This window comes from Rhipicephalus sanguineus, chromosome 4 (genome assembly GCF_013339695.2).
Source record: "Rhipicephalus sanguineus isolate Rsan-2018 chromosome 4, BIME_Rsan_1.4, whole genome shotgun sequence".
Classification (NCBI taxonomy): Eukaryota; Metazoa; Arthropoda; class Arachnida; order Ixodida; family Ixodidae; genus Rhipicephalus; species Rhipicephalus sanguineus.
In genome coordinates this window covers 128,931,616-128,949,834 of record NC_051179.1, presented here as the reverse complement: position 1 = coordinate 128,949,834, position 18,219 = coordinate 128,931,616, and the positions used below count along the sequence as shown (strand labels likewise).

The 18,219-nt window shown below is 47.6% G+C and overlaps 2 protein-coding genes and 1 long non-coding RNA gene across 4 annotated transcripts in view; 1 reads left to right on the top strand and 2 right to left on the bottom strand.

The window, feature by feature from the left end:
- Window positions 1–14,130, top strand: part of LOC125758208 (uncharacterized) — a 400,853-nt gene extending 386,723 nt beyond the window's left edge. Inside the window, exon 2 of the long non-coding RNA XR_007415976.1 lies at window positions 14,028–14,130. This is a non-coding gene — a long non-coding RNA (uncharacterized LOC125758208). The remainder of the gene's footprint in view (window positions 1–14,027) is intronic.
- LOC119390670 (gastrula zinc finger protein XlCGF8.2DB) overlaps window positions 1–18,219 on the bottom strand; it is an 807,836-nt gene that overhangs the window by 678,510 nt on the left and 111,107 nt on the right. The gene's annotated exons all lie outside the window — the stretch shown is intronic.
- LOC119390677 (gastrula zinc finger protein XlCGF57.1) overlaps window positions 13,029–18,219 on the bottom strand; it is a 963,551-nt gene continuing 958,360 nt past the window's right edge. The window contains exon 4 of the mRNA XM_049415121.1: window positions 13,029–14,146. Coding sequence (XP_049271078.1) covers window positions 13,389–14,146 — 758 coding nt within the window. The 3' untranslated portion in view covers window positions 13,029–13,388. The remainder of the gene's footprint in view (window positions 14,147–18,219) is intronic.

Sequence of the window (18,219 nt, the reverse complement as noted above, 5' to 3'; positions counted from 1 at the left end):
AACCGATAATGCCTAACCGGACTCTACAGAAGAGTGCGATATGTGGCAGTGGAACTGCCGGGGATTTCGACAGAAGAAGGGACAACTTGCACAGCTGGTGGCCATGCAACCGAGGCCATCAGCTGTAATTGCTGTCCAAGGGGTCGGAGTCAAGCCAAGCATACAGGGTTACGAGACTCATGGTGAAGATGGGAAGATTAACAGTGCATGGAGAGTATCGACATTAGTCCACAAATCCATAACGGCAATACGGCATAAACCAATAAAAGGAATCGAAATCCTACATCTCATTACAGAAATCTTATATAAAGGGAAGAAACAGAAAAGTGCCTTCATCTTAAACATTTATAGCCCACCTAGACAGAGGAGATAACCTTCGACAAACTCTTCGAAAATGCAGTGAAACTAGCGACACATACCTCACTCATAGTGATGGGCGACTTTAGTGCAAAAGACCCAAGCTGGGGGATAACCTAACGCAGGATGCCAAAGGAAAGAACATAGCCAAGCAAATAGAAATCATAGGCATGACACTCCTAACGGATCCAGCAATACCAACAAGACTAGGAAACAGTAAATCCAGAGATACGAGTCGGGATCTAACGGTGTGCAAAAATTGTCAAGGTGTGGAATGACACAAAACTCTAGAAAATCTAGGCAGTGACCATTATATAATATGCACCAATATACACACGAACGAGAACGTAAAAAGATTGGCGCAGCCAAAATAACGGATTGCCATGCGTTTAAAAAGTCACTGCAAGAAAGGTTACCCGCCTCAGACATAGCAAACTTAAGTGAATGGTGTGACGAAATAAGACGTCGAAAAGAAAGGTACGCTAAGGAAATAACGCGAACAAGCAACGCCCCTGAGGTCGACTCACACCTACTACATCTCTGGGAAGCAAGGAGAAGCCTTACAAAAAGATGGAGAAGACAGAAACATAACACTAAATTAAAGGCGAAAATCAGAAGTATCACCCAGCGTGCAGAGGAATACGCCACTCAACTAGCTGCAACCAATTGGGCCAATTTCTGCGATTCACTCAACGAAACACTGAGTACGGCCAAAACATGGAACCTACTTAAAGCCATGATAGACCCTAGGAAGACGAAAAGTGAAAACAGTAAAGCCATCGAAAGAATAATACACTCATACCCTGGTGCAAAAGAGGATCTCATTCAAGCCATGCATGAAAAATACTTTGGAGAAAACGGAACGACACCTTGATACCAAGGAAGGGGTAAAGGATCGCACAACCAGATCTAGACAAGCCTTTTACGGACGCAGAAATCAGAGCAGCCATATTTAGTACAAAAAAGAACACGGCGGCGGGTGCAGATAAAATCACCTATGATATGATAAGGAACCTAAACGACGAAGCCATTGCACCTCTCAAAAATACATAAACATTGGCTTGCAGGACAATGTTTATGTCTTTGTACCACGACAATGGAAACATGCGATTGTGGTCGTGGTGCCTAAACCAGGAAAAAAACTTGGAATCGAGAACATGAGACCCATCTCGCTCACGTCCTGCTTTGGAAAAATCTTTGAAAAACTGGTCAACACCAGGCTCGTATGTCACCTCGAGAACAACCAACTAATGCCCAACACCATGTTTGGCTTTCGTTCACAAATTTCAATGCAAGATATCCTACTACTCTTAAAAGAACGAGTACTAACGGGAATCTCTAAGGTTGGGGAAAACATCATTGTGGCCGTTGACATAAAGGGTGCCTTCGATAACATCAATCACAAAGCAATACTTCAAGGTCTGGATGAAGCTAACTGTGGAGAGCGAATAGTCCAATACGTCAAAAGTTTCGTTATTCACAGGACTGCAATAATCAAACTAGGAGATTACGAATCAGACACCATTCGACATCCAAACAAAGGAACACCGCAAGGGGCGGTCATCTCATTCACACTTTTCAACGTTGCCATGATAGGCCTTGCAAGAAAACTCAAAGACATTGGCGGCCTACAACATGCGATATATGCAGACGACATCATATGGACAACTACAGGCAGCCTAGCGGAGAAAGAAGATAGATTACAACAGGCAGCTAGAACCATAGAAGAGTAGACAAGGATACGGGGACTTCAATGCTCAGCGGAAAAGTCTCAACTTATTCGCTTCACAAAGAGAAAAGCACAAAGGGTGGACCCGAGTCTAAAGTTGGAAGTCAGGCTGGAAGGAAATATCATTCCGGAGAAAGATGCCATTAGAATACTAGGTATGTGGCTGCAAGCTAATCAGAGATGTCTACACACACTAAATAAACTCAAAACAGCCGTACAGCAGATCTCACGCATGATCTCGCGCATAAAATACAACCGTAAGGGCATGCGAACAAGATACCCTCCGACTGGTCAAAAGTCTCGTCATCAGTCGTATTACATACTCACTTCCGTATCATAATGTGAACAAGGAAGCGAAAAAAAAAAGCAAACCAAATAATAAGAATGGCCTACAAGACAGCCCTAAGATTACTGCGGAATACTTAAAACGACAAGCTATTGGCGCTTGGCCTTCATAACACAATTGACGAATCTATTGAGGCAAAGCTACAAGCACAAGAATATCGCCTTCTCGAGACTCCAACTGGCAGAGCAGTCCTAACAAAACTAGGGCGCGATGCATTAATACAAAAACATCAAGAAACTAAAGAGGTACCAAACAAACTTCGAGAATGGTACACGGTATCACTAGTACCAAAGAACATGAATCCTACTCTGCATACTGGGAGAAGAAAGGCCAGGGCGAACTACATTGAGAAAATGACAAAATATATAAACACAGCGAGATTGACTGACGCTGCGCCTTATCAGACCGATGCAAGGAAGGCTGTGTAGGTAGTCACAGACCGTAGAGGGAAAATTAGTCTGTGCTTCAATCGATCGAGCCTCGACAACAGAAGCGGAAGAGGTCGCCATAGCCCTTGCAATAAAACAGGGATGGACGCGAAAAGCTCCATTAACCATCCTTACTGACTCACAAAAGGCTTGCAGAAACTATCCAAAGGGCAAAATTGGAGCACAGGCGCTCCGAATATTGGTTGGAACTGAATGGGAGCCCAATGTGAAATACGTCCAGACTGTGACCTGGGCACGGGGTACGAGGGCGTGACTGAGAACCTGCATGCGGATGAGGCGGCTCGAGGCTTTACAGATCACCAAGCCACCCCATACTCTGCAATAGAGGACCCGCAACGATTCTTAGGTACTATAGAGAAAATAGACAGATCTATCCACCCCCGCATGTCAAACTCAGCGCTGCGGAGGCGACCGTGCTACGAAGATTACAGACGAACACTTACATAAATCTGCACACTCTCCATCTGATCTACCCCACAGCGTATAGAGACGTATGTCTGTGGTGTGGAGCAACACCAACACTTTTTCACATCACATGGGAGTGTGCGGAGCACGGAGAAGAGCACGACACCAATGGTACATGGGACGAATGGGAGGCGCTGCTGTCCAGCCTGGCCCTGAAAGATCAGCTACGACTGATCCAAAGAGCTGAACCGATGGCTCGTGCCAGTGGGGCCTTGGAATAGGGGCACCACCCTGCCGGACAGGCTACGCTTTTCACCCCCATATTCCCTGCGGGGCGCTGGGGTTCTAGCCTGCCTGGTTTCTGTACACAATAAAGTTTTTGTACTATTTCTACTACTATATACTAACCAGTGTGCAGTAAAAGAGCATTACTCGAGCCGCTCTCTTAGTATACAGTAGAAACGCGCGATCAGTACTTTGGTTTGCGGAGCACCACTCATGCACATGTCCATGTTTATTTCGAAAAAACTACAACACACACTACTGCGGAGGGTGTAGACATACTTGTGGCTAAAGAAATGAGCCGAGGAAAGCAGCGCAGCGTTGCAGGTCGTGGTGTCGATATCTGACGAGTGTTTATGAATCCTGTATATATTTAATCGCAGTGGGAAGTACGTTGGAGAGGTATTGCAGTCAGTGGCGTAAATGCAGAAAAATCACAAGGGGGGACACACACCTTGCAATGGCGGCCATTTTGTTTTTATGATTATTCATTTTTAATCATAAAAAATTACAATTATGCTTTCACACTAAATTAAAGGAAAACAAAATCAGTAAGACGAAATCATAGAATCAAATTAAATAAGACAAAATCAATCAGGGAGACAGCACCTTGCAGCCAATTGTATAAACGTACGTTTAATGGCGAAGTTAGTTTCTAATTGTAACTGGCGGGTAGGGTGCAGCATATTTCCAGCTATGTCATTTGGGTTAACGCATGAAATAAAAATGGTAGCACTTTTTTTTTGTGTGTGATAGCGCGTAACGGTACAGCTTTTCTTTAACTTCAGCTCCATACCTGTTAAAAAATAGCATTCCAAGGCGTATTCGGCTGGAAAGTTCCTTGCAAATGTTCACCGGCGATTATTTTAAGTAACATTCTTACATTCGAGCAATCACATGCATCCTTCATTGTGAATGGCTTACAACAAATCGTAGACATTAATAAGGGTAGATAATCTGGGATTATATATTTACTTTATTATTTCAAAGCCCAGCATAATAAATATTTACGGCACGTCAGACGTAGCCCGTAGCATTTCGGAAAACTCCTGCTCTATAGCACTTCTTGAGACGACAATAAGCTTTGACTTTTGTACTTGGTTTCTTATTGGAAGGTCTTCAGATTTCAGGGTTGGTTTTAAGGAGAGTGCGCTATCCTTAACTGTCAAGAAATTCAAATGTGACGTTTGAAAGATAAATCTCAAGAAGGTACACTTGCAACGGGTGCCCCCCCCCCCCCCGTGATTTACGCCGATTGCAGTGCAAGGTTACCTTAGAAGTTTGACAGTCACATCCACTCTGCAACAAACACTTTTCTTGAACGCCTACCTCATATCGGAAGCGCTCGCCACTATAGAGAACAGCAGTTCGGCTTTGCGAAGCGGTGCGCCTCTTGCAGCTGCCATCCGGATGAGTTTTTAAAGGCCAACTCCGGCGATTTTTCGAGGTCGATGGATCTCAATAAAATTCGCTGGGTACGTTCCTTTGCGCGTTTCCGTCATTTATGCCAAATTACAGGCTTGAGACATGCGCAGATTGTTTGCAAATGAATTTTAAAGATTGTCTACAAACGCCCTCCTGGCTTCACACAATTATTGGCAACATTGCGTCTGTGACGTCGCATTGGGAAGGCAGCGGAAGTGACACAGCCGAGGGCACCGCTAACTTCGGCGCTTCGGCCGCTACAGCGATCGTCTGCTGTGCACAAGGCGACAGACAGCGTTGGTTTGGCCGGCGCTTCGCTGGTCGTCCCGGCTGTCACAGTTTTCATAGTCGGCGCCGGCGTGACCGGCATGTCTTGCACGACTTCCGGTTCGTTCGTAACAACATCTACGTCATACGTAGACAGCACACTCGGTTGGGTTTCGGTTTCGGTGTCGCGCTTTTTTGCTTATTTAAAATTATTCTCCAATTTGCCGAGTATTTTTGCTATCGGGCCCGTAACAGGAGCGTCTCAGGAACATAAAAGCACCATTACTTTGACATGGCCAAAAATATCGCCGGAGTTGGCCTTTAAGCGCGCAGAGCTCCGATATTGAATTCTCGTCGATTCGTGGCAGCACAGTGAGGTCCACTGACCGTTCGGCGCTGGATGACGAAAGAAACAGGAGCATTTTCTTGGTCTGAAAGCTTCGCCAACGACGTATGGCTGCTCAGCCTCTCCGTGGCCTCTCCTTATGGAGACGCGGGCAGACGATTCCGCGACGGCGCCCAACAAAAAATGGCGGACACACCCAGTGTTGCCGGAGCACTAAGCATTATGAATATCTCCAATCGGCTCGATGACTTCGCGGTACCACACGCAGGCACCTCGGTGTGCGTTGTTTGGGTCTCTAACGGCCAGAGCCCCCACTTCCCCCCCCCCCTTCCTTCGTTTTCCTATGCCCACAACGGGACTGACTCGGCACGTGGCGGCGGCACCACCGAAATAGAAAACAAGAAACAGCGCAACAGGGCAGAGACGGACTAAGTGCTGCCTGTTGTCGTGTAGTTTACGCTGTTTCTCGTTTTCTATGGACGTGTACCAACCGGACCAAACAGACAGCAAAGTAAATCATACGACATTCGAGCGGGCTGAACAAGTCAAGGCAAAAAAATAAGAACGCGTCCTTCTTGGCGGCGGTTTGGGATGGGGTGCGACGGTTCTTGAACGCCGAGTAAAACTTTTCCACGGTACATCCGGACTCCAGAACGGCCCTTGAATGCGGTCCCTACGGGTCATTACTATGCAAAACTACTAATAATAAGCTATCTCTCCCGCGACTGTTTGGTCTCGGCGCCGCGCGCTTCCCTGCTCACCCGGCAAACGCCTTGAAGTTAAAACCAGAATGCAGTATTGTAACGTGACATATGCGACAGGTAGTTTTTAATTCATGCACTTACGGTTTTTATTTACCATTTTTTAAATTCACGCCATTTTATTCCACATCATTACAGTTCCATGGATTCTTAACAGAACGGTGGCGTTCATCCGATCCTCCCAAAAGGAACTGAGTTCCTGGAACGGCGTTCCTTGGCAGAACGTCGTGTCATGCTGCCTTTTGTACCGACATGCATAGGTCGGCAAAAAATGTGGAGCTCACTCAGACTCACTCGTTAAGTATATTTTGCCCTTAGAGCTCACTCGGACTCAGACTCACTGAAATTTTTCTCAGCCGGACTCAAACTCACGCAAATATTACTCACTCAGACTCACGGCTCTATCTGGGTCTGAGTGAATCCACTCATCAGTCGGTTGGCGTATATTTGGCTTTTTCGACCGTGGTGCCAATGCGCTTTAACACTAATATCTCGCGTAATTGGTGCTCTACTTGGCGCCTTCTGATCTCGTACCTTCAAACATGAGTTATCAGTGGTTGAAATCCAGTAAGGACATTTTTATTGAAAGAGGTGACTAACACGACATATTTTTATCAAGAACTTCCTGCGAAAGAGTTTACTGGGGGGAGGGGGGAGGTCAACCTGCCCCCCCCCCCTCTACGTAACTCACGCCTCTGATTGATAAATTAAATGTAGAGCTGGTGTATCAACGCTAGTGCTTTGAAGTATGTGAGAGTCGGCGGGAGAATAAACGTGAGCAGACGTAAAACTTTTATAGTAATGCTGAAGTTGTGTAGATAGAACGATAGGTCGGCAAAAAAAGTGTCGAGCTCACTCTGACTCACTCAAGAAATATATTTAGCGCTTAAGGCTCACTCGGACTCAAGCTCACCAAAATGTAATTCACCCGGAGTCACTCAGACTCACGGCTCGATCCGAGTCTGAGTGACTAGACTCGTGAGTGAGTTTGCCGACCTATGCCGACATGTCACCAAAACACTGGCATGCCACTTCCTGAACTGTGCGCGCACATAGCAAGATAGAGCACCTACCCGTTTTTGTCTTTAATAATAATAATATCTGGGGTTTAGCGTCCCAAAACCACCATATGATTATGAGAGACGCCGTAGTGGAGGGCTCCGGAAATTTCGACCACCTGGGGTTCTTTAACGTGCCCGTTTTTGTCTTTGAAAGTACACACTTACCCGAACACAGTTATCTCTCGCCTCTGTTACTCTGATCTCTACTTGACAGACAAATGTAAGATGTGCGATGCAATGGCAACAGTGGGCCACATACTATGGAAGTGTTCGAGCTTAGACGACAAAGCACACGGAAACCATAATGAGGCAGTATCGAACCGCAGGGTGCGCTGGGAGGAGGCTCTGCTCAGCTCCGCAATAGAACAACTTTGGGCCGTCCAGCGAGCCGAGGAAGCCGCCCGAGCTCAAGGGCTCGCGGCCGATGCCTAGGCCGGGGTTGAGGCCCACCTCGAATCAACTTCACGGACTTAATAAATAAAGTTATTTTAGATGCGAAGTATTTTATGGCGGAGCTCAATCCGGTGGTGGTGGTGTGCGGCGTGACCACCCTTACTGCGCATGCGCATACCCTCTCCACACACCTCCTCTCCACTCCCCCTCACCATTCCCCCTATCCTCTACCCCTCTTCCCTTTCCCCTCTCCACTCACCCTCTCCCTTTCCCCTCTCCACTTCCCATCTCCCCTCCCCCTTTCCACTCTTCCTCTGAAACGCGGGCTAGACATGCCGAAATTCTCTCGTGCGCAACGCCGCGATGAGCTCGAGCGCATGCGCGTCCCCTCCCCTTCTCTCTCCTCTCCTACGCTGCCCCCCTCTCGCCCGCCTGTCGACCGCGTTCCCCGCTCGCCCTGTGAGAATTAACGGCCAGGCTAGATGGAAGATACGACGCGCGTAGCGTCCCTCTTCGCGTTCCACGACGCGAGGTCGGTAGCATGCCCAACGAACGCCAACGGAACGCGATCGTGCAAGTGCTCCGGCTTCGCATCGCCTCATGGTCCCCTTTAGCGGAAGATGGTGTAATTTCTTCTTCTTCTATTTTATGGCCAATGCTGATTATCTCTTATATAAGCAGTGAGGGCTGCCGTTGTTCACAGCTGGTGCAACCGTCGTCTCGCGTGGCACGCACACACAGTCGAACTGCTGCGCACACTACTACACCCACCCCTTCCACACTTCCATAGCGTATGCGCCCACCTCTAGCCCCTGCACTCCTCACGGCAGCCAGGCACATTCATCTACGGCTGACGTACAGCCCAATGGCAACTGTCAAGAGAGAATGCGACCTACATCACCTGTTCTGTGAAGGCCACAGGTGAGCAAACATCCCCACTGCAAAATGGTTGAAATCCATTCACTGTTGAATTATTTTACGGCAGCGCTGTCATGGCTGAGGTTTGCCGTGTGTCGTAGATAGAAAATTACCATCATCATGAACTGGCACACACTCAAATCACCGCCCAAGCATTCTGTACAGATGGTTAATAGGAGAAGCTGAAGCACGCCCACCAGCTCTGCTGTGACCCAGCCTCGAGCTACTTAGTGCAAGCTGCACTAATTTTCCTGTTATCATTTCTTTTCGATGTGAGATGTTTTCATTTATGGGCTACAGAAGGCATTTCCAACCGCCTACGTTATTAACAATAGGCTTCCCAAGCAGCGCTTAGGCGCTGCTGCTCTTGACAGGCAGCGCAATCTCTGGCAGAAAAATAGAAACTGGAGTGTAAGCAGCGCGCGTTTTCGCTTCTCACCACCGCGTTGCCGCTCGCTTCTGTGCACGTGCAGAGCTCTCACGGTGCACTTGCGGCGCCTCACAATGCATCGCTTGCAGTGCGGCTTCAAAAGGATCTTCAAGCTTGACTGGCACTTCCGAAAAGCGAACTTCACGAAATGAGAAAGGCTCGTCAATCATGTTAACGGTGAAGAGCAGACGATCGACGACAACGACGCCCGACTCAAAGCGAAATGCATTTCCCAAGTCGCGATTACACCGTGTCGGACGTATACCTCGAGGTAAGTCTCATTCTGTCATGTTAAAGATGAATAATGGTCCACATGCACTCAGAAATGAAGCCGTACACGCTATCGATGTTCTGCGGTGTGGACTACGAATCATATGATTGTTGTTTTGATATGGCATGCTCACAGTAGCAGCCGTGTACTTTCGTGAACAAACGTTTGCGGCATGCGAAAAAAATTATACGGCCATGGCACTGTTTCCTGAGAAGGTTAGAGTCAAGTCCTCCGTGCCGCTGAAGAATCACCCGCCGATTATGACGCGAGGCAGCTAGCTGAGCTTTAACCACTGTGAAGCAAGATGAACTGCTCGCCTCCTTTTTTCGGCTCTCGCATCATGCTTGCAGTCTCTTTTTATGATATCGACTTGACAGGCGTACAAAACCTGCTGCGCGAACGCGGCTAGAAAGTCGCACTACGTCAGAAGGTGGTTAATTCAAGGTTGCTATTGCAAAACATGTATTAAGTGCCAGTTATGTTTAGCGCCTTAAATATATATCACCCTAATAAAGTGACAAAAACAAAGCAAACCTGCAGAACGATGTCAAAGCTTGCTGAAATTGCACAGACGTCCGTTCCGGCGCGATAAAGCAGCCTTCCCGACGCGTGAATTGCAGGCGCCGAACTTCTGACAATGAGCCGAGTTCAGTTGAATTCAACCAACCGCGCAACGCTAACGATATAACGCGAGTGTGAACGTTCAACAAAGACGGGTAGGTCTCACGAACACGGGGAATCAAAACACAAAGTTGCTTCACCTACAACCGTAACTGGACTTTCACAATGCGAAAAGACAGCGAGTAATCATTACTGTAGTCGCTGCGTGCATTCGCCGCGTTACTTACCGATTCAGGTAGTCGAAACGAACGAAAGCGATGACCTCAGACAGCCAAAATAGAAGGCGAGACAGCGCTGTCAGCTATGCACGCTTGCCGCCTTTATTTCTCGTGCGACCCGCCCGGGAACCGATACAGTTTCACACGTGAATAGTGTGCCTTGGTGTTGTCTGCACTGTTGTGGCAGGCCACTAAACCGCAATACTTCGGACCTCCCTTGCCCTTCCGCGGGGTCGCTTCTGCCATCGCGGAAATGCGCAGCTTCGCACAGCAAACGTCTCGGTTCAACGTGCCGAACTGACGGCCCCTCAGTTAACCGCACCGACAGAACGCGTGCGCACGTGTGCTACTGCTACCGTGAAAGGGGCTGAGTCGGCCGCGCATGCACTCCACAGCTTTCCGACAGAGCCGCAGTGCGGCCACCGCGGCGCTCTCGTCGCGCCGCAAACTTGAGCTTGGGTTCCCTATAAGCACTTCTCCTGCAGCCAGCATGGATGATGACACGCACCTTCTGCATTATACCTCCTCACCTTCCTCCAGTGCATTCACCTCTAATATCCCCAGCTATGGTTAAGTGTTCAGAGGGTATCCTTACAATTCAGGAGACCCGGGTATGAATCCCACTGCCTGTGGCAGCTCACCGGTTTTTCTGATAAAAGGTTATCCTAACCCAGTGCTCGTTGGTGTGAATACTCAAGTATATATTGTGGAGGTTTAGAATAAGAAACGCATCTTTCTGCAACCCATAAGGGAGCAAGGCTCAGCGTTGTTAGCGAAAGGGGAAACGAAGGAAAAGAAACCAGAGAAAGAAAGAATCCCCGTGAAATGAGTAGCCATAACGCCAGGCACTAGGCTGGAATACCTTCTCTGCCCATTAGCAACACTGGTGGGTGCCCAGTGGCACTGGGAATAAAACCCGAGACCCCCAAGAAGCTGGCCTCTGTACTCTACCTTCTATTCTACTACTCCTCTTCCCTACCCCGACTTCACGCCATTCTCCTTTTGAATTGCCGAACTAACCATCTTTCACAGCCTTCAATCAAACTTTCACTGTCACCGCTGATCAACAAGCTCTAGCGTCCCTGCCACTCCTCTCCTTCTTTAAAGGGTCAGTACACAGGCTTCGACTTTTTGTTTTTTGTACACCACCAAAACAAGCTCACTATTTCGTACAGAAGATCGCGGCGGTCACATTTTGCGAGTACCACACTGCTGGGCGCCGCGCAGACACACCATTTCGAAAAACAATACCCGCGCCCCTCTCCAGCGCCTGCCCTCTTTGCCCGCGAAGTGAAGTATTGTTGCCCACGGGTAACTTTCAGTGGCGTAGCCAGGAGGGGAGGGGAAGCACGCCGGGCCCGTGCCCCCCCCCGGATTTTTTTTTTGCCATGGTATAGAGAGCTCAAAATGAGACTCCACATTTGCCTGCCCGACCCCGCACTTCAGATCAAGGAGGTGCCCCCCACCCCCCCAAAAAAAAATTTCTGGCTACGCCCCTCGCAACGTTACGTAGCATTTACTTCGTCGATTGGTTCTCTGCACTATGAAACGGCGCCTTGGGCCTGCGGAGTTGCAGTTTTGTCTGCGCAGCCCACAATTTCGTTTCCTGTATTGCCCTCTGCCGTTTTAGATGCGAAGTATCTCTTGCTAGGGGGTATGTAAGGCGGCGTGGTAATCCGCACGCAACGTTGTCCGCACTCACTCTACGCATGCCCGATTCTCCTCCTTCCCTCTCTCCAACAGCTGCGCGTTACTCTCTCCACGTCTCTACCAGCACCTGCTTGCGCTTCTCCTGCGTTCTTGCTTCTGCTCTCACGGCGCATACGCTACTCTCCTCCTCTAGTCTCCTCTCCTTCAAATCGTAGAGCGCTGCGCGGCGCGCGTTCAGTCCAGCGCTTGGCTCGGTGGGCTCCTCTGAAATGCGGGCTCGACAAGCCGAAATTCTCTCCTGCGCAGCGCCGCGATAAGGGCCAACGCATGCGCGTCCCCTCCCCCTCTCTCTCCTCTCCTACGCTGCCTCTCTCTAGCGCGCCTGTCGACGTTCCCCGCACGCCCTGTGAGAATTAACGGCCAGGCTAGAGGGAAAACACGACGCGCGTAGTGCTCCTCTTCGCGTTCCACGACGCGAGGTCGGTAGCATGCCCAGCGAACGCCAACGGAACGCGATCGTGCAAGTGCTCCGGCTTCACATCGCCTCATGGTCCCCTTTAGCGGGAGATGGTGTAATTTTTTTTAAAGGGGCTGGGACTACCACGACAACCGATATAGGGAGAACGAAAGACTCCGAAATCAAGAGGTGTTTCGCGGCTTTACCGCTAGGGGAGGGACGCATGCCCAGTGGCACGGCCGCTCTTTATACAGCGGCCGTGCCAGTGGCATACTTAATTACTTCACCAGAGCCTTGCACTCCTCTCATTGCACTTCCTCACCAAGCCGTTCTGACACGAGTGACACACGGAGGAAGCCTTGCTTGGTCATTGGCTGAGCGCCGATGACGTAAATGCCGAGGTCATGTTCCGTTATCGAAGTTGGCGTCGTCCCGACAACAAGCTACATCTACACCTTTTCGCTGCCGAGAAAAGTTGGATGGCCGAGAGAGAAACAAACATCAGCCGAAGCGGGTTGTTCTATATCGTGTAATTTTCTCTTTACAACACTTATCCACAACAATCTAGCAGCAGCAGGTTCTTGTCGCACAAGCGCTCAGTTATCTCTCCATCACATGTTTAGCACCACGCGGTTGCTTACTACCCTTTTAAGGAAAGCCTGTAGACCGGTCACCTTTATGGCTTCTTATTTGCATGATGATGGGACAAGTGGTCCGTGAGGTCATGCCTTTGTGAAAAAGATGCATTGCAACGGACACAGGAAAAGGGACACTCCCCTCTATGCTTGCGGATGATGTGTTCCGCGAGGTGATGCTTCCGACCAAAAGATGCATTACAGCGCACACGCAAAAAGGGACGCTGTCCTGTGTGAGTGCGCATGTGTCTCACGAGGCTGTTGTTCTCCGTAAAGGACGCATTACAGTGGACACAGGAAAAGGGACGTTCTCCTGTGTGCGTGCGGATGTGTATCACGAGGCTGCTATTTCGCACAAAGGACGCATTCAGTGAACACAGGAAAAGGGACGTTCTAATGTGTGGGCGTGAGTGCGCATGTGCAATATGAGGGTGCTTTTCGTACAAAAGGATTCAATGCAGTGAACACAGGGAAAGGACCGCTCTCCAGTGTGCGCGCGGATGTGTCTCACGAGGCTGCTCTTTTTACCGAAAGATGCATTACAGCGTACACAGGAGAAGGGACGCTCCCCTGTGTGAATGCGCATGTGCTCAATGAAGCCGCTTTTCATCGAAAAGGAGGAATTGCAGTAGTTACAGGAAAAGGGCCGCTCTCCAGTGTGCATGCGGATGTGTCTCAAGAGGCTGCCTTTCTGCACAAAGGATGCATTGCAGTGGACACAAGAAAATGGACGCTCTCCTGTGTGCATGCGGATGTGTCTCACGAGGCTGTTTTTCCGCACAAACGACGCATCGCAGTGGACGCAGGAAAATGGCCGCTCTCCAGTGTGCGTGCGGATGTGTATAACGAGGCTGTTTTTCTGCACAAAGGACGCATTGCAGTGGGCACAGCAGAAGGGGCGCTCTCCTGTGTGGGTGCGCACGTGACGGACCAGCTCGGACTTGCGAGTGAACGCAGCTGGACAGAAGTGGCACTGTAAGGGGGGCTCGCCCATGTGTTTCTGAAGGTGTCTGTTCATAGTTGACTTGTCCAGGGTCACATAGGTGCACTGCTGGCAGGAATGAAGTCGGCCTCGTACAGACGCCAATGAAGACGACTGCTCCAAGGACAGAAAAGACAAGGAGCCTGCAAAGCCATCGAGAGTATTCTAAGTGAATGCAAATTATGCGTCATACGTCTACATGGCACTGCAGGGACTACAGAAGCAGGCAATTCACAGGGGTTGCTACGAATGTTTGTGAAGTAGATGATCACGTTGTCTCTCAGGAACAAAAGCTACTGTTATGGCAACAGTGAAACGACACAACAAGTCTTACGAAAATTCCCTTCTTACTGCACATAAATTCTACGCTTAACACAGGGATAAAAAAAAGGCGGCAAAAAAAAAAAGAATCTGGCTTAGACGACATTCCGATGCTATATCCAAAGAGTCAAATGTGTTTGAATATGCAGCAATAAATACTAACCCATTCGACTACTTACTGTACCTCTGTCTGCAGAGAAGTATCCACAGAAGACTACACAGCAAAAGAATATTACTTCATATTGTAACACATGAAGCATATGAAAGATAATATGAGTAAAATAAGTTCATGTGATGCACAATGGAAAAGCAAAGAAAAAAACGCCAGGCCTGCGCGGAAAGCGCAGCACAGTCACAGCGAAAGCTGGAAGAGCGGCACTTCTAGAGCCCGTTATAAACTCTCCTGTGGCTACTAATACAGGTACATTAGCAACGTACCCACTACGCCACAAAGCGTAATTTTTGGGAAGTTGGGAAGCATCCAGCACGACATTATTCGTTGTTCTGCGGAGAAGCGAGGTACCATATGTAAGCGATTATGTGCAGTTTGTTGATGCGGCGGTTGATGACGATGAATAATTATGGTTGCGCCCTTTGTAATGGGTTGAAGCTTTAAACGACCCACTAGTTACGTAATGCATATTGTGTGACGCCCGGTCATTATTTAACTGTCCCATCACGCTTTATAACACTTTAACCGGAGAAACGTAGAGCGAGAGAGAGAGAGAGTTGACTTTGTTCTGACCCTGAGGAAATGGATCATGGGAGCCTTATGGGCTTCCTTGGCAACCAACAGAAGTGCACTTGCGAGGAACCCACTAGGCTATAAATCATTGTAATTTTTGAGAAGTAGGGCAGTAGGCACTGTGCCATTTTTCGTCATTCTACAGACAGCCGTGGTACCTGCTAAACGCATGTAAGGCATGATGCGCACTTTGTTGATGCAGTGCCTGATGACGATGAAGAATTATGGCAGAGTCCTTTGTAATGGGTTGGAAGCATTCAACAACCTACTCGTTGCGCAATTCGCATTGTGTGACGCCTGGTTACAGAATTCGCGTTGTGCGACGCTTGGTGCTTATTCTACTCTTTTACCACGCTATATTGCATATGCTAATGTGGTTCCTTCCCAACATGAAGCCTGTATAGGACCTTTTTGCAAAGCAGTTTCAAGCACCGGCATGGCTCAGAGGTTGAATACTGGGCTCCCACGCAGAGGGCCCAGGTTCGAACCTCGTTCCATCCTGGAATTTTTTTCTTATTTAGTTTTTTTCTTATTTCGAGCGATACTGGTTACGGACACCGGCGGCGGCGGCGGCGGCGGCGGCGGACAACTACGGCACCAAAAACGGCCGGTGAAATGATCTCATAACAGCTTTCGCTGTAAAAGATAAAGGTTAGAAGTATTAGTAATTTTTTAATGATGTACGACCGTTGGATCTATATGTGAACACTGTAGTATCACAAAGCTGTTCTTCGTTGGTAGGGCCATATGATTTCTAGGTGTGTCATAAACTAAACACAAAGAAAGGTGCTTTTTGCAGTGTAAGCTGTTATGAGCTCGCGACAACAGCCGGTTTTAGTGGCAAAATTATTTGCCACCGCCGCCAGGGTCCATCACAGCTGTCATCCTTAGTAAGAAACAAAGCCCAGGGTTTGAGCTGAAATCAAACCCGGAATCCACATGGTAGTGATGCATCCTGCCATAAAGCCATGCAAGTACTTGAATCTTCGCAAAAATAATTTTTGCAGGCATCATGTTAGGTGAGGAATCACGTTTACAGATGTAACATTGCTTGGCACAAAAGTAGAATTGCACAAGAAAGCTTCCCACTCGTTGCAAAGGGCTGATCCATAATTCTTCATCCTTATCATAATCAATCACACCATCAACAAAGCGTGCAGCTACCTAAGCACCTTACAGATGCATAGTGGGTAGTTTGTTACTGTGCAAAATGATGGCGTTGGTGTAGTGGGTACCTAGTAAGTGTACTTGCAGAAGGCACCTTGTGAGAGTTTACTACGGGCTGTATAAAAGGGCACTTCTCCAGCTTATGCTGTGATTATGCTACATGTTCCATGCAGGCCTGGCATTTTTTTCTTCATTGACCAGTTTTCCTTTCGGCTTGACATCTTTAGTCTACGTGTGCGTGTGTGATTTTTTTTCGTGACGATTTTTTTACCACTTTTAAACATTTCGTCAGGTCAAGAGAAGTCAGCACTGATAGAGAGCTCTTAAGGTCTTATGTAGCTCATGTTACTTGAATACTCATAGTCCACTTCTTGCTGTCAACTCTGAGCTCATTACACGGTTGGTTCTAACCTGCTGCTTTCTGTTGAACCAACCTGAAGTATACCATACTGTTCGTGATTGTGGTGTACTAGTTGAGTATGAAAATATTTCACAGTAAAAGTGAACACATAAAAACATTAAGATGCAATTTTACAGCTGTTTACAGTTGGATTAGCTGACAAACAGTCTGGTAATTATTTCTAACACTAGTATAATGCCTGCTGTGAACATTGCCTCAAGAAAGTATTGAAACTGCAAGTTAGGATATATGCCACTTTGCTTGGATGGGTTTACTTGTGAATAAAAATAGTTCAGAAGGAAACATGTTGCTTTTGGCCCAGTAGGTACAGGAGCAATGACATGAAAAAATAATTTTGCTTTTGTGTAAAAATGTTTGAAGACCTTACAAAGTTTTTGGAACTGGGAAAGATGCTGCAGTCTGCTGTACGCAGTTTCTTCTTTAACTGCCTTTGTCGTGCTCCTATTTTTAATTTCAGCAGAGAGCCAGAAGACTGCACTGGAAATTCCATTCAACACCATATTGCAGACAATACCGTGATGTGACCCCAAGCCCCCCCCCCCCCCCCGAGTATTTTCTGACATTGTTCCCATTGTTGCAATAAATGAAGAGATCACACACAACAATTTTCACTCTACTGGAATAAATGTAGTTGTCGTGCACTTACATCAAATAAACTTATTCAAAGTCTCATTTGTTTTGTGACTCGTTTATGTTGCTTCCTCAACGCCCACCGTTATTCACAGCCAGGATACTAACTACCAGATGGACTGGTCCCACCCATAAAAATGTCATAGCTATTTAGCAACCGCAGTAGATATACTTTTGTAATAAAGCACAGGGTTTACAAAAGGACACAGTACATGGGTCTGCATTTGAAAATACACTATCTGACCTTGGAGTCACTGAAAAGTAAGTAGTGTCTGTGGCCCAAACTAGAATGAGACATGGGATAAGTTAGTTGCAAGATTCCTTGAGTAAATTTCTTCTGCATGTGAATCTAGCAGTACGAATACAAATGAGGCTTATGAGAGCTTTGTTCCTTTACTAAAATATGCTTAGCATAATGCTTTACATTTCACGTGGTAAGGGCTCCCAGAAAGGTAGATAGTCATGGATTCCTTGCAATTCTCTACAAATGTTTCATAAGGAATGCTTCCATATGGCAAAGCTTTTGAGAAAAAAGGACTTTAACAGTATTTTGGCAATGAAGCAATGCGGATATGAAAAAGTGCTTGAATCGAACTGAAGATGTGCAGATTAGAACCACTGTCCCAAGGTAGCGCTCATAGTTAAAAGACGTGACATGCAAACATGGACACACAAGAGAAAACATTGCAATCAGCGACTAACAAGTGAAAAGGCGTACAGTGGCTGAAAAGAAAGTTGACACGAATTTTATCTGCGCATGCCCAGGCAAGATGTGATACCTATCAGTCCGCACACGTGGTGGTATACGTGAGAGATAACTGTTGAGGTATTTAATTTCTTCTTTATGCTAGTTAACCGACGGTTGGCTCATGCATGCGCTATCATTATTATTTATGTGCCGTGCCTCAACTATTAGACGTGTTGCTTCATTC